Source organism: Castor canadensis, chromosome 9 (genome assembly GCF_047511655.1).
Source record: "Castor canadensis chromosome 9, mCasCan1.hap1v2, whole genome shotgun sequence".
NCBI classification, from domain to species: Eukaryota; Metazoa; Chordata; class Mammalia; order Rodentia; family Castoridae; genus Castor; species Castor canadensis.
In genome coordinates, this window is record NC_133394.1 from 14,070,147 (window position 1) to 14,093,955 (window position 23,809).

Sequence of the window (23,809 nt, forward strand, 5' to 3'; positions counted from 1 at the left end):
TTGTCTCCAGTCACAGGACAAGCCTGGGCTTTTTACTAAGTGATGTTTGGGGTGACTGGCAAACCATTAGAAAAAGGCAGAATTAAATTTCACTCCTCCTACCATAAATAAAACTGAACTCCAAAGGGGTCAAAATCTAAATTACGAAGCTTTATGATATGCCAGAAGAAAGCATGGATGAATTCTTCCTTATAATATGGGTGTAGACTTGCTGTGACTCAAAATCCACATACAATAAAATATTAATAAATTTGACTACCAAAACTAAATTTGGGCACATCAGCAAGGTCAAGAGACAAATGGCAGATTGGGGCTATATATATATATATATATAAAAAACATACGTATATATCAGGCTAATATATATCACAGGCTAATATTAATACAACTGGTATTTTTAAAATAAAGGATGAGCTAAAAATGGACAAAAAGACATATGTTGGGCAAATGACAACAGATATAAAATAGCCTCTGAAATACATGAAAAGATGAGCAGATTAAATTAAAATTGCACCAACATACCATTTTTTCACCTTCACCACATTGTCAAAAAAAACCTCAAAAGCTTGACAATGTCTGCTCTGGAAGGCTGTGGGGAAAAGGCACTGATAGGTTACTGGTAAGCAGTGCAAAATAGAACCGCCCCCCTGTTTAGGAGTATTTAAGAGTAATAAAATTATGCTTGTATTTACCCATTCACCCAGCACTTCCACAGGTCGGAATTTAACAGTACTATATGCGCAGTCAATTCAGTATTATGTGTGATGGTAAAACATTATAAGCTACCTCAATGTCCAGACACAGACACTGGTTGAATAAACGAGCTGTAAAAGCAAATGAGGATGTCTGTGCATTAATACGAAGTTAGTTCCAGGGTATAGGAAAAAGCAAAGTGCAAAACAGCAGATTAAACAGGTGGCCTTTCTTTTTGGTAGTAAAGAGGAAACAAGAAAGCATACATCTGTTTGCTTTTTTTTTTTTCAAGAGGAAACAAAGAATAATAAACCAGAAAAAAAATGAACCAGTCACTTTATGACTGGTTAGAATTGGGGACTGAGTAGAAGGGACACGGTAGGGAAGTATTGTTCAGACTGACCATGTTAATGTTCTCTGTATTAAAGAAGTAAAATCAATAAGATTGAGGAGCAAAACTCCTAACACTAAATGCAAACAGCAACACATCCATGTAAGTTAGCTCACTGAAAGGAAAAGCTGAGTAAAATGTCAAATTAATAAAACAATATGGGAGGAGAGAAATGAGCCTCAGTAAATTTTGAATGAATTGGAATGAATCCTAGTATTGTGTACACCGGAAGAATATTTCAAAGCAAACAAACCCCAAGTTTGTCTTTTGTTTATTAATTAATAAGAGGGTATGAATATGGCAGTTGTGAAAACTTTTTCCATGTATTTTAAGATTAAGGAAGTTTATAAATACATTTATATTGGTGGCCATGGTTCTCACTGTTGAAGTATGGGGACCCTGATATGAAATAAAGGGAGGCAAATAAAAAACATGCAGCTGGATTGGATGTAGAGATAACAGTATAAATTCAGGATTTCTAACACACACAACCTATAATCAGTACAACTCCAGTAGACATACAGAAGATAATTAAAGCCCAGAATTTGTTTCCAAATACCATTCTTTACTAAAAGGAGACAGGGTTTCCATCTTTACAGAGGGAAAGGTAAGAGATAAGTCCGGATCTTGTTTCAGAAATTAAATGCTCAAAGCATGGTAGCATGTTTAAAAAGCACAGACACTAGCTTGAATGGACTTCCAGGGCCAATTCAAAGACAATGTGGACCATTAAAATAGATGAGGACAGTAAGATCGTCTTCCCCATCAACTAAGAATCCATACTGATGACTGATCACTATAGATAGGCAGGTGGATGGTTGGAGAAGAAGGGAAACTCCTCCTGATACTAGAATTCTGACTAATAAGGAATAAATGGAATTAAAGAAAGGCACCGTTTTTCAACCATTATCGCAAAAAAAAAAATGCATAGTGCATTTGGAGTTACAGTTTGATGAGAAACAGGGTATTTACATATAGTCTCAAGGTATCTCCCCACTAATTACTAGTTATAAAAGGGCAAATAGAAATCATAGCTAGTGACTGAATTGGATGACATCCTAATAGAGTGACTGAGGTTAACATCAGTAGCAGGCAGACAGAAGCTGGGCTTCTGAATGTGTTCTTTGAGAAGAGCAAAGCATCGCGTAGTAGTTTGGCTGAAAACCTCTGAGTTTAATCATGAGAAATTATTAAACAGTCTGTAAAATAACTTACTAAAATGTCTGTAGCATGAAACTGAAAAGAGTTATTACACCAATACCTAATGTACACGTACAAGTTAATACTCTATTTAGAATTACTCTGAAACACAGGGTAAAGGGACACACAGTATGTGTTACCTGCTCTCACATGATTCAGAAAGTATGTGTTTGGTGGCAGAAGAAGGGAAGAAGAAGTGAAGGATTAAATAAATGTGGCAAAGCTAAAAATTGGCAAATCTGAGTTAAGGATATAGAAAAGTTCTTTTCTTACAGTTTTCCTCTAAGTTTGAAATTATTTTAAATTAGGTCAAATAAATGAATGTTCCTGGAAGCTTTAGTACAATTATTCCAAACTGGAAACAATCGAACTTACCAGTGTCATCAAATAATTTGCAGATACCCTTAGCTACACAAAACATTGGATGACTTTCACAGACATGATGTTGAGCCAAAAAAAAGCCAGATAAATGCAAGAATGTATAAAATTCAGCTGGATGCAGTAATTTATGCCTATAATCCTCGATACCTGGGAGGCAGATATGTTGGACTACAGTTCAAGGCCAGCCTGGGCAAAAAGTTCTGGAGACCCATCTCAATCAATTTTAAAAAAAAGCACCTGTCATCCCAGCTATGGTGGGAAGCATGAACAAAAGACTCCACCTCAAAAAACAGCCAAAGTAAAAAGGGCTGGGAGCGTGGCTCAAATGGTAGCATGCCTGCCTTGCAAACAAAAGGCCCTGAGTTCAAACCCCAGTACTGCAAAAAATAAAGTATAAGAATCAATTTATATGAAGATTTATGCATTTTGCATTTTACTCCAGACATGTGATACTTGAGTACATTATTAAAGTTTGTTTAAAAGTACCTGGAACAACGTCAAAGTCATTTGACGGGTGATGGTTGTAGCTCAGTGACATGCTTCACAGGCCCCTGGTTTGATCCCTAGCATGTAAAAAGTAAAACAGATGTGAGGAAAAAAGTGACTTTTCTTGACACGTTCATCTACATGGTCCTGCTCTGCTGTACTTGGTGGTGGTTCACAAAGTCTGATTGTTCTCACCTGTGATGTGCACTAGAGCCAGCACGGTGCCAGCGAGTCACTACCATAGCAGGGTCACTGCAGGAGCCCCCAAACAGAGTATCAGCATGCACTTTGCTGTGGCTTTTGCAAAGCTTTGATTTTTCCCCCTGGCTGCCCAACCTGCAGGTAAGTCTTCAGTTCTAGATCTGTTAGGCAAAAGAGCTGCTGAAATCCACACCCGGGAGAGAGAGAGAGAAGAAGGGAGAGGGATCGTGTGCGCGCAAGTGCACGTGCTCTGAAAGGTAGAGGGGTGGAGAATTGATTCACGTTGCTGTCTGTGCTGCATTCGTGGGGAGTGTTTAATTGCAGTTTAGCTAAAGGACCATGAACGGCAAGTGAGGAAGTGGTAACTCAGGCTGCAGCAGCTAAAGAAAAGGAGTGCTGTGGCCGCACAGGTAATGGGAAGGCGTTAAGACTATTTATTCCACAGCACATATTTATTTTGTAAGATAGATTTCTGTCAGCACTGGGGAAGCCAGCTACTTTGACAAAACACAATAGTGTGCACCTCAGGTGGCTGTTGAAAGGCAGGAGAAAATAATCATGCTTTCAGTGGTTTGCTTTAGGTAGATTGCATCACTATGCTAAAAAGAAAAGGCATTTGTTGTACTCACAAGATTTGTTCCTGAAGGATCAAATACTAGGGAAATCACTGGACCTTCTTGTCACAGGATTATTTAGGAATTTGACATAAAGCATGAGAAATTTTAATACTTTCAAAAACCTGTTTTTGTTTAAAAGAAACACAGTTCCCAGTCCTTTACTAAACAAGTGATAATCCAAGTGTTAAGAGCATATTTTGCAATGGAAGTGCTATAAATCCTGGATAGTGTCCCTGGAAAGCCCTCAAAGTCAACTTAATTCCTAATACCATTAAATACTTTTTTTTTTTTCAAGAAGATACATTCTAGTCCTACTTACCAACACAGTAGTAGGTTCAAAATCTCCTTTCTTCTCCCACGGGTTGTTTTTCTGTACTCATCTGAGGCCACAAGAGCAGGAGAAATTCCAAAGGCCTTGTCTTTAGGAGAAGCCATCTGGTGACCCTGGAGGGACTTAGAAACTAATCTAGTAGGGCTCTGTAACTGACGGTGAGCCAGCCCTTCTGGTATCATGCTGTTGACAGTGGCTCTATCCGGGGATTTCACAGTCTGCTGACCGTAAGATTCCTAGTTCCTTAGGTTCCTAACATGTAGAGCTTTTGGGAGAGACAGTAGGTGTTTTTGCTTCTCTCCAGTGCCTACCTTTTTGGACTATCACACCTTGAGTTTTCAATTAGCAGAGTGTGTTTGTATTCCAGGTCCTCTTTGGCTTAACAGGTGTTGTTAAGAATTGTTGACAAGAAGGTAAATTCATTGAGATTCTTAGAGAAAAAAGGTGTTCATAAAGTATGGCTCCCAAGACAGGACAAGTTTGTGTGCAGTTAACTGTCCTGCCTGGCCTTTGAGTGTCACATTGCTCGGTGTATTTACCTCCTCAATTGCTTTCTGTGCTCAAGCAAGTTGGTGTGTCAATTTACAACATTGGTTGTAAAATCTTACCAGCAGGACAATAAAATGGGATTGCCACTCTTCTATTTTTTTTTTTTTTTTTTTTGAGACAGGGTCTTACTATATAGCCCAGGCTTACTACATAGCCCAGGCTGGCCTTGAACTCAAGATCCTTCTGCCTCAGTCTCTCCGGTGTTGGGATTGTACACATGCACCACAGTGACCAGCTTAGTGATAAATATTCTTAATCACACTTTGGGCTTTACTAAATGGAAAAATTAAGGATGGTAAAACCTTACATTTTTAGTCTAAGAGAATATATTTTGCAGACTTTCCTTGGTCAGTGCTGTAGCTCTCAGACACACGTCTGTGATTCTAAAGAGACTGGTCTTGTTCCTCAGTGTGAAGTGGCTTTTCATTTGAATGGGCAGCAAGGCAGAGTTCAGATTTCTTGCTGTTTACAGGTGATGTTTAAGTGTTATCGTGAATGTTTCATCATTCTCATTTGTGACTCTCTCTTTTGTGTTGCAATTTCCAGTTCTTCCTCCTGTGCTGGTTCCAAGACACAGCGAGTATAATCCCCAGCACAGCCTCCTCGCTCAGTTCCGTAACTTGGGACAAAACGAGCCTCACATGCCGCTCAACGCCACCTTTCCAGATTCTTTCCAGCAACCCAACAGCCACCCATTTCCTCACTCCCCCAGCAGCAGTTACCCAAACTCTCCTGGAAGCAGCAGCAGCACCTACCCTCACTCCCCCACCAGCTCGGACCCGGGCAGCCCTTTCCAGATGCCAGGTAGGTAGGAGGAGATGTTGAGGGACATTCCGCATCAAATGGCAGTGGCCAGCCTGGCACGGAGGGAGGTCTCAGCCCTGGAGCCATGGCTCTGTGCTCTATGGACATGTGGAGGAAGGAGACTCGGAGCCAGGGAAGCAAATGTCTTGCTTTATTTGTCAGGCACATCTGTGCCTGACATGCTGTTGAATAAGCTATATTTTTCCTTGTTTTTAAAAAGTTTTGAAACAGCTGTGTCCTTCTGGGAGTGGCATAATTGTTACAGACTTTGCTCTTCATAAAAGAAAGAGAAAAATTGTGTGTTACACATTGCTTTTATGAGAAACAAAAGCATCAGTTCAGGCTCAGGAAAAAACCCTGCTGTAAGTGCAACCTCAGAGAAGATGTTTCCTGAGGGATCACACCCCCCATTTAATTAAATTCGTTTAAATGATGTAATCCCAAGAAACATATACTTTAACAACAAAGGAATTGCAGCAGAAGTACTGGGAACCATCTGCTTGTTTAACTTAGCAAAGACAAAAAACAGTTATTTTCCTTTTTTAGACATAACTGATGGTGTAAGAGTTAGCAAAATAAATGATTAATTAGGACATTATGTTTTTCAAATTACGGGTTAGTAAACAAGCGTCTCAGAAAAAAAAATGGCTTACCAGTTTCTTGCCAATGAGACCTCAAAATGGATACTTTTAAGAAAAAAATATATATACTTGAAATCCATTCATATTTTTGAAAGGGAAAATGACTGGGCAAACATTTATTGAGTGACATGAAGTGTTTTTAATTAAGTTTGAATTCAACATCAGTGTTGGGCCTTCAGAAAATTGAAAAATGATCCATACTTTATATTGCTTCCTTTTTTAATGTAGTTATTCCCTTTTATTTTAAGCCTGTTTGTTTTGTATTGTGTTGTTTGTTTTTGAGTCTAACACTGTTTGGGATTAGGTGGGACATAGATTAGTTTAAGAATGAAATTCATGAATGTGCTGAGTTCATGTCCACCCCAGTCTTGTAGAGCTGTTGTATGACACGGGCAGGTTAGTGATGAGGAGAGGTGTCAGAGCACTTCTCAGTAGGGGCAACCCAGGTGAGCCCAAGTGAAAAAGCTGTGGGTCATTCCTTAAATTTACACAAGTAGAGAAAATACGGAAGAGAAAAGAGGGGCCCCGGGAAATAGTAGACCCCACCACCAGTAGTTACCTGGCCTCTCTGAGTGGTACTGAGGCTGCAGGTTGCCAGGGAAATTTTCACCATCTGGTTGGTGGAAATTCATCAGATCTGGACTCAGAAGAAGCTTTGTCTTTACTGCTGGCTTAGGTAAAGCAGAATCAGCCTTACAGCTGCCGGGAGGAAGGGTGAAAAGTCATCCAGATGCGGTCCCTGGAGTCCCTTCGGGGCTTTGAGTCACTGTTAGCAGCTGGGCAGTGAAGCATGCGGTTGGGATTCACCTGGAATCAGTGGAAGTCACTGGGAAGTCCTGCAGGAGTTGTGCTAGTCGTTTGTGTTTGATAGATGCCTTAAGTACTCATCCAAGCACTCAGGAATCCTCGAGGTAAAACCTGTGTCCCCAAGGCTATGTCATACATGCTGGATGGGCTCCCGAGAGCCAATGAGGAGCTAGGTTTTAGACTTCGAAGGGCTGTTTGTGGGAAACCAGTGCCCTTTATTTTATAGTGTGAACACCTCAGACTTACATTCATGTGTGATGTTTCAGAAATCGTATTGTTTGCCCTTTTTCACCACCTGGCGGTATGCAATTCAGAAGAAACATGTAAATTCTGAGACAGAAGGCCGCTAAAGTAAACTGATTGGGTTTCTATCATTCTGTTACTAGGGATTGTAGAACTAGTGATTATTTAAATGATTAGGAAGAAGGTGTTCCTAACATGGAAAATAAAAATTTTAAATCAGTAGGCTATAATGAAATTTGGCTTTAAATTCCTAAAAGCCCATAAATTTAACGTAAGAGACCATGAAAGCTCCTCAATAAGTCAGATGTTTTCCTTCCACCAGTGAAACTGAAATGCAGAGATCTCTCAGAGCACACTGAGAGTGTGAAACACCCTTCCCACTGGTTTTAGCACCACCCTGGATGGGCAGTCAGCTCCTGAAACTGGCATGTGATGCTCTTCTCCCCATTGAATTATCACTGACAACATTCAAGGTTTGGGGGTGGTAACCACTTTCAGAAATTGTGCGCCAACTCTGGTGTATGTAGCATCATATCTTTTGATGTAGAAGTTGAAATGGCAACTTGATCTATAAGAATTTTGGCACAGAAGAGAATCTTGTTTTAAGCATTTAATTTATTTTTTTTTTTTTGAAACTCTGCAGCTGATACGCCCCCACCTGCTTACCTGCCTCCTGAAGACCCCATGACCCAGGACGGCTCTCAGCCAATGGACACAAACATGATGGCACCTTCACTGCCCTCAGAGATCAACAGAGGAGGTAACATCAGTTGCTGCTTATTCCTGTTTTAGAGTCTAAAGACTATATACCCAAATATTAACTTTCTTCCACAAATTTTTATTAGTCTTTAAAAAGACTAATAAATAATCTTTGAGAAAAGTAGAGCACAATAAGAGAAGCCCAGTGGAAATACATCTTTTACTTAAAGAGCAAATACACTGACTTGAGTATAATTGTGCAGTCATCTGTATAGATCATCAATACTTAATTTAGAATTGGTGATGAAAGGGATGTTTTTAAATGGACAAAGAGGAATTGAGAAATAGCTTAGACTATCAGCATAGGCAAAACTAAAGTGGAGTTTTTTCACAGGTGATTTTCAGAACTAGAAGTTCATAAAACTGGGTTTTCCAGGAGGTTTCTTTTATGGTTAGAATAGATACTCATAAACCCCACTATTTTCTAGCCCTCATCTATGTATCCCTGCCACTGAAACAAACTAATAGCATGTGTTCTTTCTTGCTGTGTTTGTTTCTAACTTTGTTACCAAAGGAAGGCAGTTTTTTCCTTTTTTACCCTTAAGAACTTACCAGCAGAACTGAGCATTTCTTTCCCTCTCTAGTGAAGAATAGGTCTTTATTTCCAGCTCTGTTTTATCCTTGCCAGTGACTGAGTGGAGGATACCATCCTTCTTCCAGGCTGGCAGTATCCAGTTGAGGAGAGTGAAGGGGGCACAGAGCTCAGGTGATAGAATCGCCATGGTCACCCTGGTGGAGAAGCTCCTGGAGCAAGGTGCTGCACCTGTGCTCACCATGCAGTGTGAGCTGTTCAGTTGCTGTAAGGTTTATGCAAATTGAAATTAGACTGCAATTGGAGTGCTTGATAGGTCTTATTTCATGTTTAGCACTTTAATTAATATAGGGGATGCCTCAAACTTTATGAACTCAGTGATACTTACATTTTTTAAGTACTTGAAATTTGATGATGTCTGAATGATACTATAATGATAGCTACATGTCATCACACACTCATCCAGACCCATAGAATATACACTGCCAAGAATGAACCCTAATACCAACTATGGACTTTGGGTGATACTGATGTGCCAAACATACCACTCTGATGTGGGGAGCTGTGCATGTATAGGGGAGAGGGGCATGTGGGAAGTCTCTAACTTATACTCAATTTTCCCCTGAACCTAAAACTGCTGTAAAATTTTTATGTAAAAATATTGATGAACTCAAAGACCCTTTCATAAATGTGCATTGTAATAAACTGGAATGTACAGCTTTTTAATCAGTGAAATTTTTAACATTTTAAAATTCTATTTTTACTAGGCTCTGTATTTTATGGCTCCCAAACATATAGGATCTGATTGGGAAGATAATTTTACCTCCCCTGTTTGGGGAATTTGTGTTTGGAGAACAGGCTAGCAGGAAAGAACAGCTCTGGTGCCACACCATGTTTGGAGCATGTGGACCCTGTAACAGTGTTGTTAAGTTTAAAATGCCTATTTGGGGAAATAGCCATTGTTTTAAGATTTTTCCCTTTTTTATAGCTTTAGAATTTTCTTCCTATATTCTAGTAAGTTTGCAACCTGTTAATGTTTTTGTAAAGAAAGAACACTGGCCTTTGTCTTATTGTTGCCTTTGCAGAGGAGTCAGCAAACTATAGTCACAGCCAATTCAACCTGCTGCTGTTCTGTTTTGTTTTGTTTTTAAATAAAGCTTTATTGGAGCACAGCTGTGTTCATTCATTACATATTATCTGTGACTGCTTTTGTGCTGCAAGGGCAGAGTGGAATAGTTGTGATAAGGACCATATAGCCCACAAAATCCTTCTGGCCTTTTGTAGAAACAATTTCTCAGCTTCTGACATAGATGAGTGGTATTTTGAACAATCCTGATAGCTGATGAAAAGCTATCCCTGAGATTTGGCACTTGTAAATTACCAAAAAGTTTGCTCTTTGAAGTGTGGCAAAATTGGCAGACCAATAGTTGCTTAGCAAACAGGGAAAACTGTGTTTTCAAAAAGCTGACCTACTTAAATATGTAAAGCAGCTAACCTGTAGAGTTTTAAATCATCATATTTTCCTTGTTTTCTTCACCAAATTCTAAAGTAAAGTTAATTTTATTATCTGCCAAGGTTAATGTTAAGAACACAGAGGTACTTCTCCCTTAACAGAACCTCCAATGTGGATTTTTCTTTCAAAATTTTTATGATCGTACACCCAAGACTTCATAAACCTCCGATCACTGTACACTACTGTGTTGGAAATGTTGTGGTTTGTATTCCTGGAATCTCTAAAGCGTGGTACAAGAAGTTTTACTACAGAAGGAACTTATCTTAAAACCTTTGAGTTGCAAGTGCTTAGAAGCATATTCTCTTTGGCGATTTGTTAGCCTTCAGAGATTTGACTTAACAAGCTGCATCCTGTCGGTAAAGTTGGGTAATTTCCATTGTTGGCCCATTCTGGGAATGGAGAGACAAAACACACCTGCTCTGCATGACTTAAAGCAAATATAAGGAAGTTAGCATGAAATCTGGATGAGAGAGATATGATTCATTCTGTGAGAATGGCCAGCTGGCTTGCCATTTCTTCCTGAGTTTGAGAACCAGAGCAAAATTGGAGCTGTGATCATTACTGGCAACTTAATATGAAGCAAAATAACTTCTTATCAATAATTAAAGTTGCTTTTCATTGCTTAGAAAAAGCAGAGGTATAACAAGGCTTTGCCAAAAGCAATTCCTTTTTATGACAGCCCCCTTGGCATCTCCCAGTCTTTGCTGTCCTCTTCCTGGGAACTTGGCTTTTCACTTGTCACTTGTCGCACTTCTTTAGAAGGTGAGCCAGGGTCTGTGGCAGGAGTGATTGGCATTTCTGCATATTAAGGAGCGAGGAGCATATTGTTAGTATTTGCCAAATGCTGTTCCCTAGGCTTAGGTAACTAGTGTTTTGGTTTTCCGATAGTAACTGGAGAAAATTGCTTCCCAATTAAAGAAGAATGTCTTGCATGCTAAGAAGTACTGGCTTTAGACGTCATGGAAAAGCTTTATAGCTTATCGTCACAGTTGCCTTTCCATGTCTTCATTCCATGATACTGAGACAATCTTACAGTGCAGTTTCAGTTTTTGAGAGCTGGAGGCACAGCAAGCCTTGGCTGACAGAATATTCCTTTTCTTCCTTGCAGATGTTCAGGCAGTCGCTTATGAGGAACCAAAACACTGGTGCTCTATTGTCTACTATGAGCTCAACAATCGCGTGGGTGAGGCATTCCATGCCTCCTCCACAAGCGTGTTGGTGGATGGTTTCACTGACCCTTCCAACAATAAGAACCGTTTCTGCCTTGGGCTGCTTTCCAACGTTAACCGGAATTCCACTATCGAAAACACCAGGCGACATATTGGAAAAGGTATGACTTCTCTTTAACCCCTCTCAAATGTTTATCTGATGTGTTCCTTGTCCCCCAGAGGTGACTCAGTCCATTCCTGTGGCAAACAAATGTAGCAAACACCAGGTAATGGTCAGGTACTAGAGTTTGAAATAGTTTACAAATTAATTAATTTATTTAATTTTATTTTTGTGAGGTGCTAGGCAAGCGCATTTCCACTGAGCCATTGGCCTTTTTGAGACAGGGTCTCACCATGTATCCCAGGCTGGCTTTGAACTCACTATCTTCCTGCCTCACCATGGTGTACATGGGGGATTTTGTTCCACAACCCTGAGGAGACTAAAATCCATCGATGCTCAGGTCCTTTGTGTAAAAGTGTGGACTATTTCACATAACCTATGCATGTTCTTGAGCGTTCTTTAAATCCTTTCTAGATGACTCGTAACTAATACATTGCAAATGCTGTTGTAAACAGTTGTTGTACTGCATTGTTTAGGGAACACTGACAAGGAAAAAAGTCTGTACATGTTCAGTACTGACGCAGCTTTTTAAAAAAATAGTGTTGATCTGTGCGTGGCTGACTCTGGACTCAGAGCCCACAGGTACTAAGAGGCACCTGTACTTAACTGCAGGAATGAATTTTAAACCGTTGTAATACAATACTGCTGGGTCTGGTGACGCGTGCCTGGGATCCCAGCATTCAGGTGACTGAGGCAATGGATCATGAGCTCAAAAAAAAAAAAAAACTCATTTATACGTCCATACCAATAATAAACAGATTGAAATGAATCAGGAAGGCTGATTGGTAGACGTAGAGCAAGAGTGTTAGAATGGAAAATCATTTTGCCACTGTTGTGGTAAGAATCAAGCAAGAGTCACTGACGAGTGCCTAGTATGAGAAGAAATTTTTATGAGAATCAGGGTATTTGCATGGTCTTACAGTGTTCCCCTACAAACTATTACTGGAAGGAAGAATAAGAAGCAGTACTCACAAACTGGAGGAACGGTATAATTTATAAGTGAGTGATTGTCACTGGGGCGTCAGAATTGTCATCGTCAGTGAGAGACAGGAGGATGTAGCCTTCCAGATGGAGAAGGCCATAATCTCACCTACACAAAGAGAGTGCAAGTCTGAGCCCAGTCCTGACGAAACATCAAACAAACCGAAGATGAGGAGAGAATGAGAAGTGACGGTGAGGTGACGGTGTTCTTCCAAAATATCGGTCACAAGACAAAAAAAGGTGTAGAAAGATTCCAGATCCAAAGAAGTTAAAGAATATGACAGCTAGCTACAATACGTGACCTAGACATGTCCTGTAGCGGACAGGGAAAATACGATGTAAGACATTTTTGGGGATAGCAGGCCAAAGTGGAATGTGAGTGGTAGATGAGATAAAAGTGTTTTAGCAATGTAAAATTTGCTGGCATTGCTAACTGTATTGTGGCTGTGTACGAAGCCGCCTTGCATATTTCGTTGGAAATACACACTTGCAGACTTTCAGTATCTGGGGCAAGGGCTATGATGAAGTAGTTGAGAAAGAAATTATGTATGTATAAAGATACTTGTCTATTGTCATCTGTCTCTTATCTAAAATCCTGTATCATACAGTGTGTGTGTGTGTGTGTGTGTGTGTAGGGGCGGGAGGGAGGCGCAGATGATAAAACAAATGGAGTCAGTTGTCACAGCAGAAGAATCTGGCTGATGGTTTATATAGGTATTGTTTGTTCTTTTTCTTTGTTTTTTGTTCTGTTTCAAACTGTTCAATAAGTTTGAACTTTTTTTCCCGAGTAAAGGTTTTTGTTTTTTTTTAAATGGCCTAGTTTAAAGTTTACAGCAGTGGACCAGACTAAAGAGGTTCTTTTATTAGGCTTTTAAAAGGCATTTGAGATAAAGTTTTAACATTTAATGCTCCTCTTAAAAAGGAGTTGATAGATATTTCCTTAATACGATTAAAGGAAAAAAATGACACAGTCATGAAATGAACTTAGGTTCATAGTACACAAAGATGTGTGTTTATGGTCTTCTGGTCTCTAAACCCATGAAATTATATGTAAACACAGTTTTGCATTTGGGATGGAATAACATATTTTTCATAAAATTGTGAAGGTGACTATCCCCCCCAAAGTAATAAAAAGCCATTAGTACAATTTCCTCTTTAAAAATTAGGAGGGCAATAAGAATTCTGGAAATGCTATTACTTAAAATTGTTCCAGATGACTAAGTAGCGGAGTCCAGTGCAGATTACAAACAATGGAAGGAAGCCATGGTTGTCATTATTTGCAGATGAAACAATTGTTGATAAGCCAAAATCTCTTGATTTATTTTGCCAAATTACTTTCCCCAAAACTTTTTTTTTCAAGAAAAATATTATTAATTTACACTTGTACCAGAAGTAAGTATGTGCCTCTTCTTTATCATCCCAATATAACGGTGAACATGGGTCTTACTCAAGAGGTTTTGTTTATCCAGAAGTCTCCAGTTTTGTTTTTTTTTTTAATTCCATCATTCTTCCTAATCTGGCAATAACTACTTAGAAAATATAGAGGGTGAAATCCCATTCCCAATAACAACAGAAAACATAAATTTCTTGGAAACAATGAAAACTGCAAGATGTGAGAATTATAGAAAGAAAATCAAATTTTACTAAGAAAGAAAATTTGAATAAAAATAGGCAGTCTTTATTCCTTAAAGGGGTAACTTCTTATCATGAAAGCATTTTAAATGGATATTAACCCTTTTGACTTAATTTGTACTTTAAAACAAATTAAACTACAGTATAATGTTTTGTGAAAGTTGGATAACGTATTCTGAATATTATCTGGAAGTACAAACAAATGAGAACACTAACTTTTTAAATGGAAGAGTAAAGAAATAAATTTTGACACTAGGGTTAATAAAAACATTGTGACACTACAAGCAAATCACTGTGTAGACAAAACAGGAGAATAACTGTACTACGTAAAAAATTTAATGGTAAGTGAGGTATAACAAATCAGTAGGGTCTTCTAATGCAATAAGAAAGCTAGGTTTTGGGAGGGTGACAGGGGAAACCATAAGCCCATACCAGATATGTGAATAAATTAATATTTTTCAACAAGTAAACAAAAAGGCTAGACAAAAATATATTTGACTTGAGGTAGAAATTTTCAAAGCATAAAAAAGCAACAAAAAAGATCACAAGATGTTTGACTAAAGGAATTCAAAGTTCTCTAGGTTAGGTATATAATAAAATTCAAAGAGTAACCAGGAAATACAACAAAACTTACTTATGTTTAGCCTGTAGTCACAGCTCATAAAAAATGAGTAAAATACTAGAAGCCTAGTGGGATAAGTAGGTTAAGAAATAGGAATAGTGAATTCACAAGAGGAGAATGGGGGGCTAATAAGCTATCATCCAGTCTCACATGCAAGCTGAAAGTAATATTTGTCAGCTGTGAACTGGGGAAATTTTGCTTTTGTTTAAGCTCTGATTCAATATTGGCATAGGTCAAATGGGAAAGGCCCTCATGCCCTGCTGATAAGGGTGTAAATTGATCCGAGCATTCTGGAAAGTGGTTTGACAAAGTGAATCAGAAGCCTTCGATCCAATGATCTAACTTCCAGGAATCTCTCCTAAGGATATTATTAAAAACTGTCCAGAGGCATTCTATGATGACATTCTTACAACAGGAGAAATTAGCACCAGCACAGTGTCTACCAGTGGGAGAACTGTTTAATAAATTTTATTTAGCCAGTCATACAGAAATTTTTCAAGTTTCCAAAGAAATTTTAATAAAACTGAATATAGTGTTCAAACTATTAACATTTATTTCCTGTACATCACTAAAGGCATGATAATATTTTCTATATCTTGATATTTTGATTTATTTCCTAAATTCATTTTCTAAATGAAAACTCATCATTCTTATAATTAGGGGAAAAAAGTCTTTCTCATAAGTGGTTTTCTCTACAATAGGGCGGGGGGGGGGGTGGTCTATTTCTGGCTTGTAGCTGTTACAGAAGTGTGTGCATAAAAACACCACAAGATAGTCCCTATGAGACAGTCGGAGCATCGACTGAGCCATGCCAGAGTTACTTGCCAGGTGGGTTTGAAAAGCAGGTGGCTTGTGACTGCTTGCCGGGTGCCCCTTACCAATTGCATTAATGTGTCAGAGGTCTTGTCCCCTCCCTCTTCTAAAGGCTGGTGAGGGTCTCCAAGAAGAAGTTCGCAGCAGGTAGTATTTTGGTGAACTCTTTTTGTTGTTGTTCACACAGTATGACGTTTTTCCTAGCTTAATTTTTATTTTTTTAAACTAGACCTTATATCTTACAGCTCTCAGAAATACTTCTTACAGCTCTGTTTTTCTAGTTTCTCTACCTTTCTTGATTCTCTCTTCTCTCTAAAATTTTCCAAATGATTTAGCTCCAGAATAAAGGCAAGAGATCTTAGATGATGGGTACATGTAGGGATCCCACAATTAAGTCCAGGTTTTACTGTACTCTATTTTTAATAAGAGTATACTTTCAACTATGGCCATATAAGGTGTTAAATGCTTACCAAGATGAAATTGTTGTACTCTGTTACTGTTGTGAAGAAACTTGTTCTATTATTTCCTAGAAACCTCCCTGAATGTGTTTGTTGATAAGTGAACAGTGGATGTTGTGTTAACTGAGATTTGATCAGTTGTGCAGGACTGGGAGGATGTCTGGAATCAGCCTAAGTTTAGACCATGTGACTGTCTGTTTATATGTTGAAGATGCAGTTGCCCTTCAGCTGTAATGACTAAATGATATGGGTTATCTTCCTACAGGAGTTCATCTTTATTACGTTGGAGGGGAGGTATATGCCGAATGCCTCAGTGACAGTAGCATCTTTGTGCAAAGTCGGAACTGCAACTATCATCACGGATTTCATCCCACTACTGTTTGCAAGATTCCTAGTGGATGTAGTTTGAAAATTTTTAACAACCAAGAATTTGCTCAGTTATTGGCACAGTCTGTGAACCATGGTTTCGAGACGGTCTATGAGCTCACAAAAATGTGTACTATACGCATGAGTTTTGTAAAGGTGAGTGGGCTCTGAGTCCTCTAGATCAGGTTTTGACACATTTTGCTATGCTTTCTCTCAATATGTAAGTCTGTATTCTCTTGATATATGTCCATATTAGCATACTTATCATCTGTGGATTTTTAAGACTTAGCATTTACTAAGAGAACATCATTGGAGCACAGGAGCACTTGTGTTAAATGTCAGTAGCATGTCAGTAGCAGAAGCCTTTATTAACCTTCTCCTTCTTTAGGAGCCACTGTCTCAGCTGCTGTAGACTACTAGGAAACGTTGTGTATATAACATTCCATTTATATACATCGTTGCCTTTCCTTCTTGTTCTTTGTTCCTAGTACTTTTGTGATGTTAATGTTTGTTGCTTTGGGGTCAACAATAAGCAGCTGATCTTTTTGTAAAAATAGAATTCTATCACACTGGAAGTTATTTTTGATTGATCACAATTGTGTGTGTGTGTGTGTTTGCTTTTTAGTGTATCTAGTAAATTTCATGTTTTTTCTTATAATTCAGAAGTTAGGCCCTGGCCTGACAGTAAATAGATGCCTTAGTTCTTACAGTGTACTGTAAGGGGTGAAGATCGAGGAGGTTAAAGACATGCTCATAACAGTTGCTCTTAGCTGTCTCCTCTTCTACCTCTGAGAAATAAGTTTTTAATAAAGACGACATTGAAACATTTAAGAAATTAAATATCTGATTAGATTTCATGAGTCAGTGACTTGCTCTACTAACTAACTTGTTTCTGAATTCTCAAAGATAACTTTTCATCCCGTGTTACTTTGAGAAACAAAACTAATTATATACTTGGGAAGGCAGTCACCTTTCATGTGCTCTCTTCAGAAGCTCACCTCGCTTGTTGTTAAACCTGTTTGCAGTGTATTTATTACTGAGGATAATTTTGGAACTTACTCTTGTTAATAACTTCTAGATCAAAGATACCTTTTCCTGAATAACATTAACTGTTTTTTCCTACTTCTTTGAATCATCTTAGTAAATTTTCACTATATTCTTTTGTTGCTGCTGTTTTTGAAATATAATTGAACAGGTCTATGCAGATGAGTCTGGTAACTGGTAGGAAAGGAGATTTTTTTTTTTTTTACCCCTTAAAAAGGTTGACCTATATGCTGTGTACATATGAGGCTACAAAAGACTTTTCTTAGTCATTATTAACTTTCACTGTTTAATTTTCAACTCAGCATTTTGGCTCCAATGACTTTTTTAAATGAAGCCAGTGACTTGCCAGAGTATATTCTGGGGTTTTTTGGAGTTTTTGTTTGTTTGCTTGCTTGCTTCTTTTCTGGTGTTTGGGGTTTGGAGCAAAGAAGAGCTGTTGAAAGTCAAGAGATGCAGGTTCCAGTTCCAGCTGCCCTTTTACCTGTGTGGTTAGACACAGGCACTCTGCTCTAGACCTCATGCTCATCATCTGTAAACTGGGAGTGGATGAGGAGGAGCTGCAGTTTCCTGTGGTCTCTCTAAGAAGAACCACTTTGAGAGGATTTATGGCTCTAATGCTCCAGTTAACTTTCTTCTCAGTTCATTTCCTATTGATTATTCAGTCAATTTTAACTATTTCACTTCTGTGCAATTTCAGTTATTTACTTTTACACAAATAAAAACCTTTAACAGAAGGTATTTGTGATGCAAAGGTATGCGTTCAAAATGTATTAGATTTCATTGTTGCAGCAAGTATTTTAGTACTGTTCCAGAGAAGTAATTCAGAGGTGAAAAGAGACCTACGGTCCCTGGGTTCAGATGCTTATGGCTCCTCTAGAGCACAGCCTCTGATATTCCTCATGCAGCAAGAATTGACCAGAACTCCATGTTTGGTTGTCCACTTGTGCCAGCAAGTTTATGATCCATAGTAGCAAAATTTTATGATGACTTCAAAACCTTATTTTCCTAATTCAGAAATTCCAAAACCATCTGGCAAGCTACTTTGTTGTCCAGATAAATGATGGAATCTGTTTCTTCAAGGCAGTGGCTCAAGCTCTGGGGATACATACACAGTCCTGCCAGTTCCACTTAAAGGCTGAAGGCTCAAGAGGTCTGTGTTGATAGGAGGCCCTTCAGTAGCTGACTCAGAAAGAAACAAAATGTCAACTTGTCTGATGCAGACTGTCATTGATGATAGGCAGGAATTTAATAATAGCTGTAACATGTAATGGGAGATGAGTATGAAGTTTAAAAGTGTCTTTATCAAAATACTCCACGACGTGTTTCAAAACTTTAAGTCCCGAATCCATGGGTGGACTTTGGTGGCCAATAGCTATCCCCTGAAAGTTCCCCACCACTTTGTGTGTCTTTGTGTATGTGTGCGTTTGTCTTATAGGAGAAGTCCAGAGCTTTAAGCAGAATCTCTGATCATGTGAACTCTTTTTACTTAGGAAGTTGAACCACTGAGTTCAACAAGTGAGATGACCTCTCCTGTGTTTTTTTTTTTTCTCCTAGGGTTGGGGAGCCGAATACCACCGCCAGGATGTTACTAGTACTCCCTGCTGGATTGAGATACACCTGCACGGCCCCCTCCAGTGGCTGGATAAGGTTCTTACCCAGATGGGTTCACCTCATAATCCTATTTCATCCGTGTCTTAAAGGGCCCCCGGCTTCTGCCTCTTGAAAACTATTGAGCCTTGCATGTACTTGAAGGATAGATGAGTCAGACCCAAGGAGCGCTGACAACGGAGCCGTGATCATACTTGACCTCTGTGACCAACTGTTGGATTCAGAAGTTTAAAAAGCCTTGGTAACATGCTGTTGATATCAAGAACCTGTTTAGTTTACATTGTGACATTGTATTGTAAAATCACCTAAAATGCAGACGTTTAGCAGGACTTTGTGTATAGCTAAAGAAGATGGTCAAGCCAGGGACAACTCATCCATTAGAGGAGCAGTCCTAAGAGATTCTTTTGGTGTCGGCACTTTAAGGCCATCGTTTACAGAAGGTTAGCATTAACAGTCAGTCTTTCTGAGGTGTGTTTTTATCAGGTTTAGAGCCCATGTCGAATCTTCTTTTTCATGGGTTTTCATAATATTTTAAAACTATTTGTTTAGTAATGGTTTTTGTTTGTTTGTTTTTTTGAGTAAAGGTTAATCTTTATGATACATAGTAATCTTTCTAAAACTGTATCCTGACCATACTGCTGTCAGAATAATGGTAGACATATGCTCTTTGCTAAATATGTATGTACAGAATATTTGGAAGTTAAAAATTGAATAGACTAGTGAATCTAGAAGTATTCAGGGGGTGAGGGAAAGGGAAGTGACAACTGCAAATGTAGAATATACTGTAAAATTCAGTTTGTTGCCTTAAACAAACTGGTGTCTGAATTTTGCTGTGTTTCAGTTTTTTAGAGATTTTATCGTACTTATTTTTCTTGGCATTCTTCTGTCCCATCCTCTCCAAAAAGCAGTTCTGCAGCTGGTTAATTCATATAACTGTGAGAGCAAATGAATAATTCCTGCTGTTCTCAAATTGACTGCCTATATGTTTCAATACCAAGTGTAAAGGAGCGCTTCAATTTAATAAGCAGTTTTTATGGAGTTTACAGTACAGAAATAAATAGGCTTAATTTTCAAGTGAATTGTTTGCCAAACTTAATAACTCTGTTCAATATTTGGAGCATTTAAAGAACATCCCTGTTTAAATCCATTTCAGACTTTTTTAATTTTTTTGTACTATGTTTGGTTTTATTTTTCTTCTGTTAATCTTTTATATTCACCTATGCTCTCGTACATTGAGTACTTTTATTCCAAAACTAGTGGGTTTTCTCTACTGGAAATTTTAAATAAACCTGTCATTATTGCTTACTTTGATTAAAAATTTGTCATTTCCTTTCTTTACATATTAGACTTTAAGATTTGTTACTCTTTCAGGAATTTTTTCTCAAACACTCTGTGACAAATATAACAATCTAGCCGGGCGCCAGTGGCTCATGCCCGTAATCCTAGCTACTCAGGAGGCAGAGATCAGGATCACAGTTCCAAGCCAGGTAGTCAAATAGATCACAAGATCCTATCTCAAAAATACCCAACACAAGACAGGGCTGGTGGACTGGCTCAAGTGGTAAGAGCTCCTGCCTAGCAAGTGTAAGAGCCTGAGTTCAAACCCAGATGCTGCCTATCAAGCTAAATTACTCATGGAGACAGTGAAGCCTAATGGTGAAAAGAGCACGGTGACTTAAACTAGAAGAAAAAGGGAGGACATGAACAACTTGAAAAATTAAGGAAAAAAACAGTAAAAGCTAAAGTTTTTCATATGAAGAATACAGCAGCCACAATTATCGGTGGGTACCACTCAGTCAAACAAAAGAACCAATTTCTGAACTTCAGATGAGGATGCAAAGGTGACTGTGGGAGATGGAATGGGAGAGGACTGAGAACTAGGACTGCCACAAGAGAAAATGATGACTTTTTGCAATCTTTCTTGGGATTAGGAGCTCCCACCCCCTCCCAAAGGGAAAAAAAAGGAAAGAAACACTCTGCCCATAAGGAGCACAGATTTTGAGGACCCTTCTTTCCTGGCCACATAGATGTCTTCCTCCTTCACATTTCATGTGTCTTTCCCAAAGTGTGTGTAAGCTCTAAAATTTAACACCAACTTTAGCCCAGTTTAAAGAAGAATGCCTTAATTTTTTTTCCCCTGAAAATGCGTTTATTACCCAAACTATGGCCAAGCAAAACTTTCTGCAAATGTAGAATATACTGTTGTCTCCAAAAGCATCATGGTACCAGTGGAGAAAGCCCAGGCCAGAAGATGTGTGTTATAACACAAATTCATGCTCATCTTTGCTGGGCAAGGATGGACCTCTGTTGGTTACTTGTTAAGAACAGAGAGTGTATTTGTGTCCTCATCACAAAACTAAATTGTGAATCATGTCAATAAAAATATGTATGAAAATACCTTAGAAATGCAACTGCTGTGCAAGTACAGGGGTCAAAATTTTTTTGGAATCTTTCCTATGGTGTGTATTTTCCCGTTACCCAAATCATTCAGGTGATCTGAATTGATGATAGGGCTTGGCAAGATGTAAACAAAAACTGTACTAAATCTTATTGACCTTGATGGAGTATAATAGAATTTGTCTACAAATCAGGAGCTCAGGCAGGATTGCTCACCTTTTACCTAGTGGAAAGCCGATTTTTGCTTTGAGTTTCTGTGATTGCCCACTGGGGTAGTTAGTTGAGTTGTTGGTTGGGTGTAGCAGTGCTGGAAGCCAGCTTCAAATTCTGTCAAATGAAACAACAAGATTGTCCAGAAGACTGAAACCTACCAGTTTAGGACTCCCAGAGTTTGCAGCATGGTGCATAAAGACAATTTGTAATTTTGGTAAAATCTTGTGAAGACCATCGTCATCTGCCATAGGAAGCTGTTAAATCTTTTGGAAATTTTCAATTAAACGATTGAGAAAGTAAAAGCAAAGATTTGTTTGGGTTACAAATAAAACAGCAAAAAGCAACATGAAATGTTTCAGAGCAAACGGGTTTTTTTACTAAGAATCAGTAGAAGTGGAGAGCTCCAGAGCTACTGCCTCATGCCATCAGTTAACAGAATTTGACCTCCAGCAAATTTCTTAATTTTGCTGCATCTGCTCCCTCATCTGTAAAGCTTGAAGCAATAAACCCTGTCTCGTGGGATGATTACAAAGATTTATTCAACACATACAGAGCGCTTAGAATCCCTTAATATGCAATCAAATCTGGCTGAGAAGACAAAGGAAAAGGGTTTGTTCGGTATTTGCAGAAGACCTACTTGCCTTTAAAGTACTAAACACAGTGGGAAATCCTGTCCTCGCAGAGCTTTCCGTGAAGGAAAAAAAAATCTAGCAATTCACGAGTGCCTAGTCCTCTGTGTTCTAGGCACTGTGCCAGGGGTTTCTGCCATTGTCTTTATCTTCACAAACACCATGTGAAATACTTCTCCATCCTTAATCCTTTGTTACTTCTCCTTCACTGTAACAAGTGCCTGAGCTAATCAACTTATAAAAAGAAAACGGTTATTTTGCCTTATGGTATTGGAGACTCCAGTCCATAACTGAGCCTCTGTACTGGGAGCGGTGGCACATCACGTCAAGAGTGCAGTGCAGAACTCACATCATGGCCAGGTACATGTGACTGTACAGGACAGAAAACAAAAAAAATGTGGAAAAGGTTTATACTTAGTGATTAGGAAGACTTTGAGGCCCTGACAGGGTTTTCAGAGGATTGGTGCATAAAGCTAAGTTGCAAGGATGTGAAAGTCCAGATTGAAAGGAATGGGAGCAAAGAGTCTTTTGGTTCTAGAAAAGTACTAGTGAGGATAAGGAAACAAAGACGATAAAATATGGTGGCTGGAGAGATGAGTAGATATGAAGGGCTATGTTAGAGCAAGGGGCTGTGAACACACCTGCAAACACACCTGCAAGATGATGTCGGCCTCCATGGTAAGGTCATCCACTGAGAGGGGATGAGGCTGGACTGCCGAAGAGTGAGCAGATCAGAGTGGCCATGGGAAGCGAGGAGTCCCCAGCATCATCAGGAAGCTTCCACGTGCACAGCTGAGCTTGGGTGATAGACCCAAATGGGCTCCCACCTCTTGGTTGCATAAAGACCCTGGCGTTTGGAATCAGAGAACAAAAATGTGATAAAGTTCTGAGAGCTGAGTAATGACAAAGCTGTCCAAGGAAATGCTGTGAGACCAATTACCGTGATGAGAGTGATGGTCTACGCAGCCAGGAAAAGAATCTAGGGACTTGAAGGCAAAAGGCCGTTGCTGGGAAGCTGAGACGAAAGCAAAGAGCACAGTCAGTGCGAAGGACCACAGCCTTCAACCGCCATTCCTCTCACAGACATTTGAGAACGTCTACATCTCAAAATCACAGATAGTAAATCCAACACTAAACCTTTGTGAGGGCTGCTGACGGGAAGCAGACTTAGGAAACTCACTGGAGGAGCAATAACTCCTCCTATAAAGTCTCCAAGAAGGAGAGTGAGAGGAGTAAAGCATCTTCGTCCATCATTGCATCACCAGACAGAGCCTAACCCAGAGCAGGCACTCAGTAAGCCACGGATGCATGCATGAGTAACATGGCGGAGCCATTGACACTGAAGCCATCTAGGGAAGTATAGAGGATGCTGCCAAGGCTAGAGTAAAATTAGGGCAAGGGAAGGACAGAGCCATAGTAGTGACGAAACAAAAACTAGCTGGTGGAGTGGCTCAAGTGGTAGCGTGCCTTCCCTAACAAGTGTGAGGCCCTGAGTTCAAACCCCAGAACCGCCAAAAAAACAAAAAAAAATCATGAATCCATAGCCGGACATGGTGGTGCACACCTGTA

At 39.2% G+C, this 23,809-nt stretch overlaps 1 protein-coding gene across 9 annotated transcripts in view; it reads left to right on the forward strand.

The window, feature by feature from the left end:
• Smad1 (SMAD family member 1) overlaps window positions 1-20,306 on the forward strand; it is a 66,120-nt gene extending 45,814 nt beyond the window's left edge. For 7 of the 9 annotated variants that reach the window (XM_074041219.1, XM_074041217.1, XM_074041216.1 and 4 more), the window contains 5 exons: window positions 5,396-5,653; window positions 7,988-8,104; window positions 11,257-11,478; window positions 16,249-16,505; window positions 18,948-20,306. In XM_074041219.1, coding sequence (XP_073897320.1) covers window positions 5,396-5,653; window positions 7,988-8,104; window positions 11,257-11,478; window positions 16,249-16,505; window positions 18,948-19,091 — 998 coding nt within the window. In that variant the 3' untranslated portion in view covers window positions 19,092-20,306. The remainder of the gene's footprint in view (window positions 1-5,395; window positions 5,654-7,987; window positions 8,105-11,256; window positions 11,479-16,248; window positions 16,506-18,947) is intronic. The other 2 variants (XM_074041223.1, XM_074041224.1) reach the window with 2 other exon arrangements.
• Window positions 20,307-23,809: the final 3,503 nt, after the last annotated feature.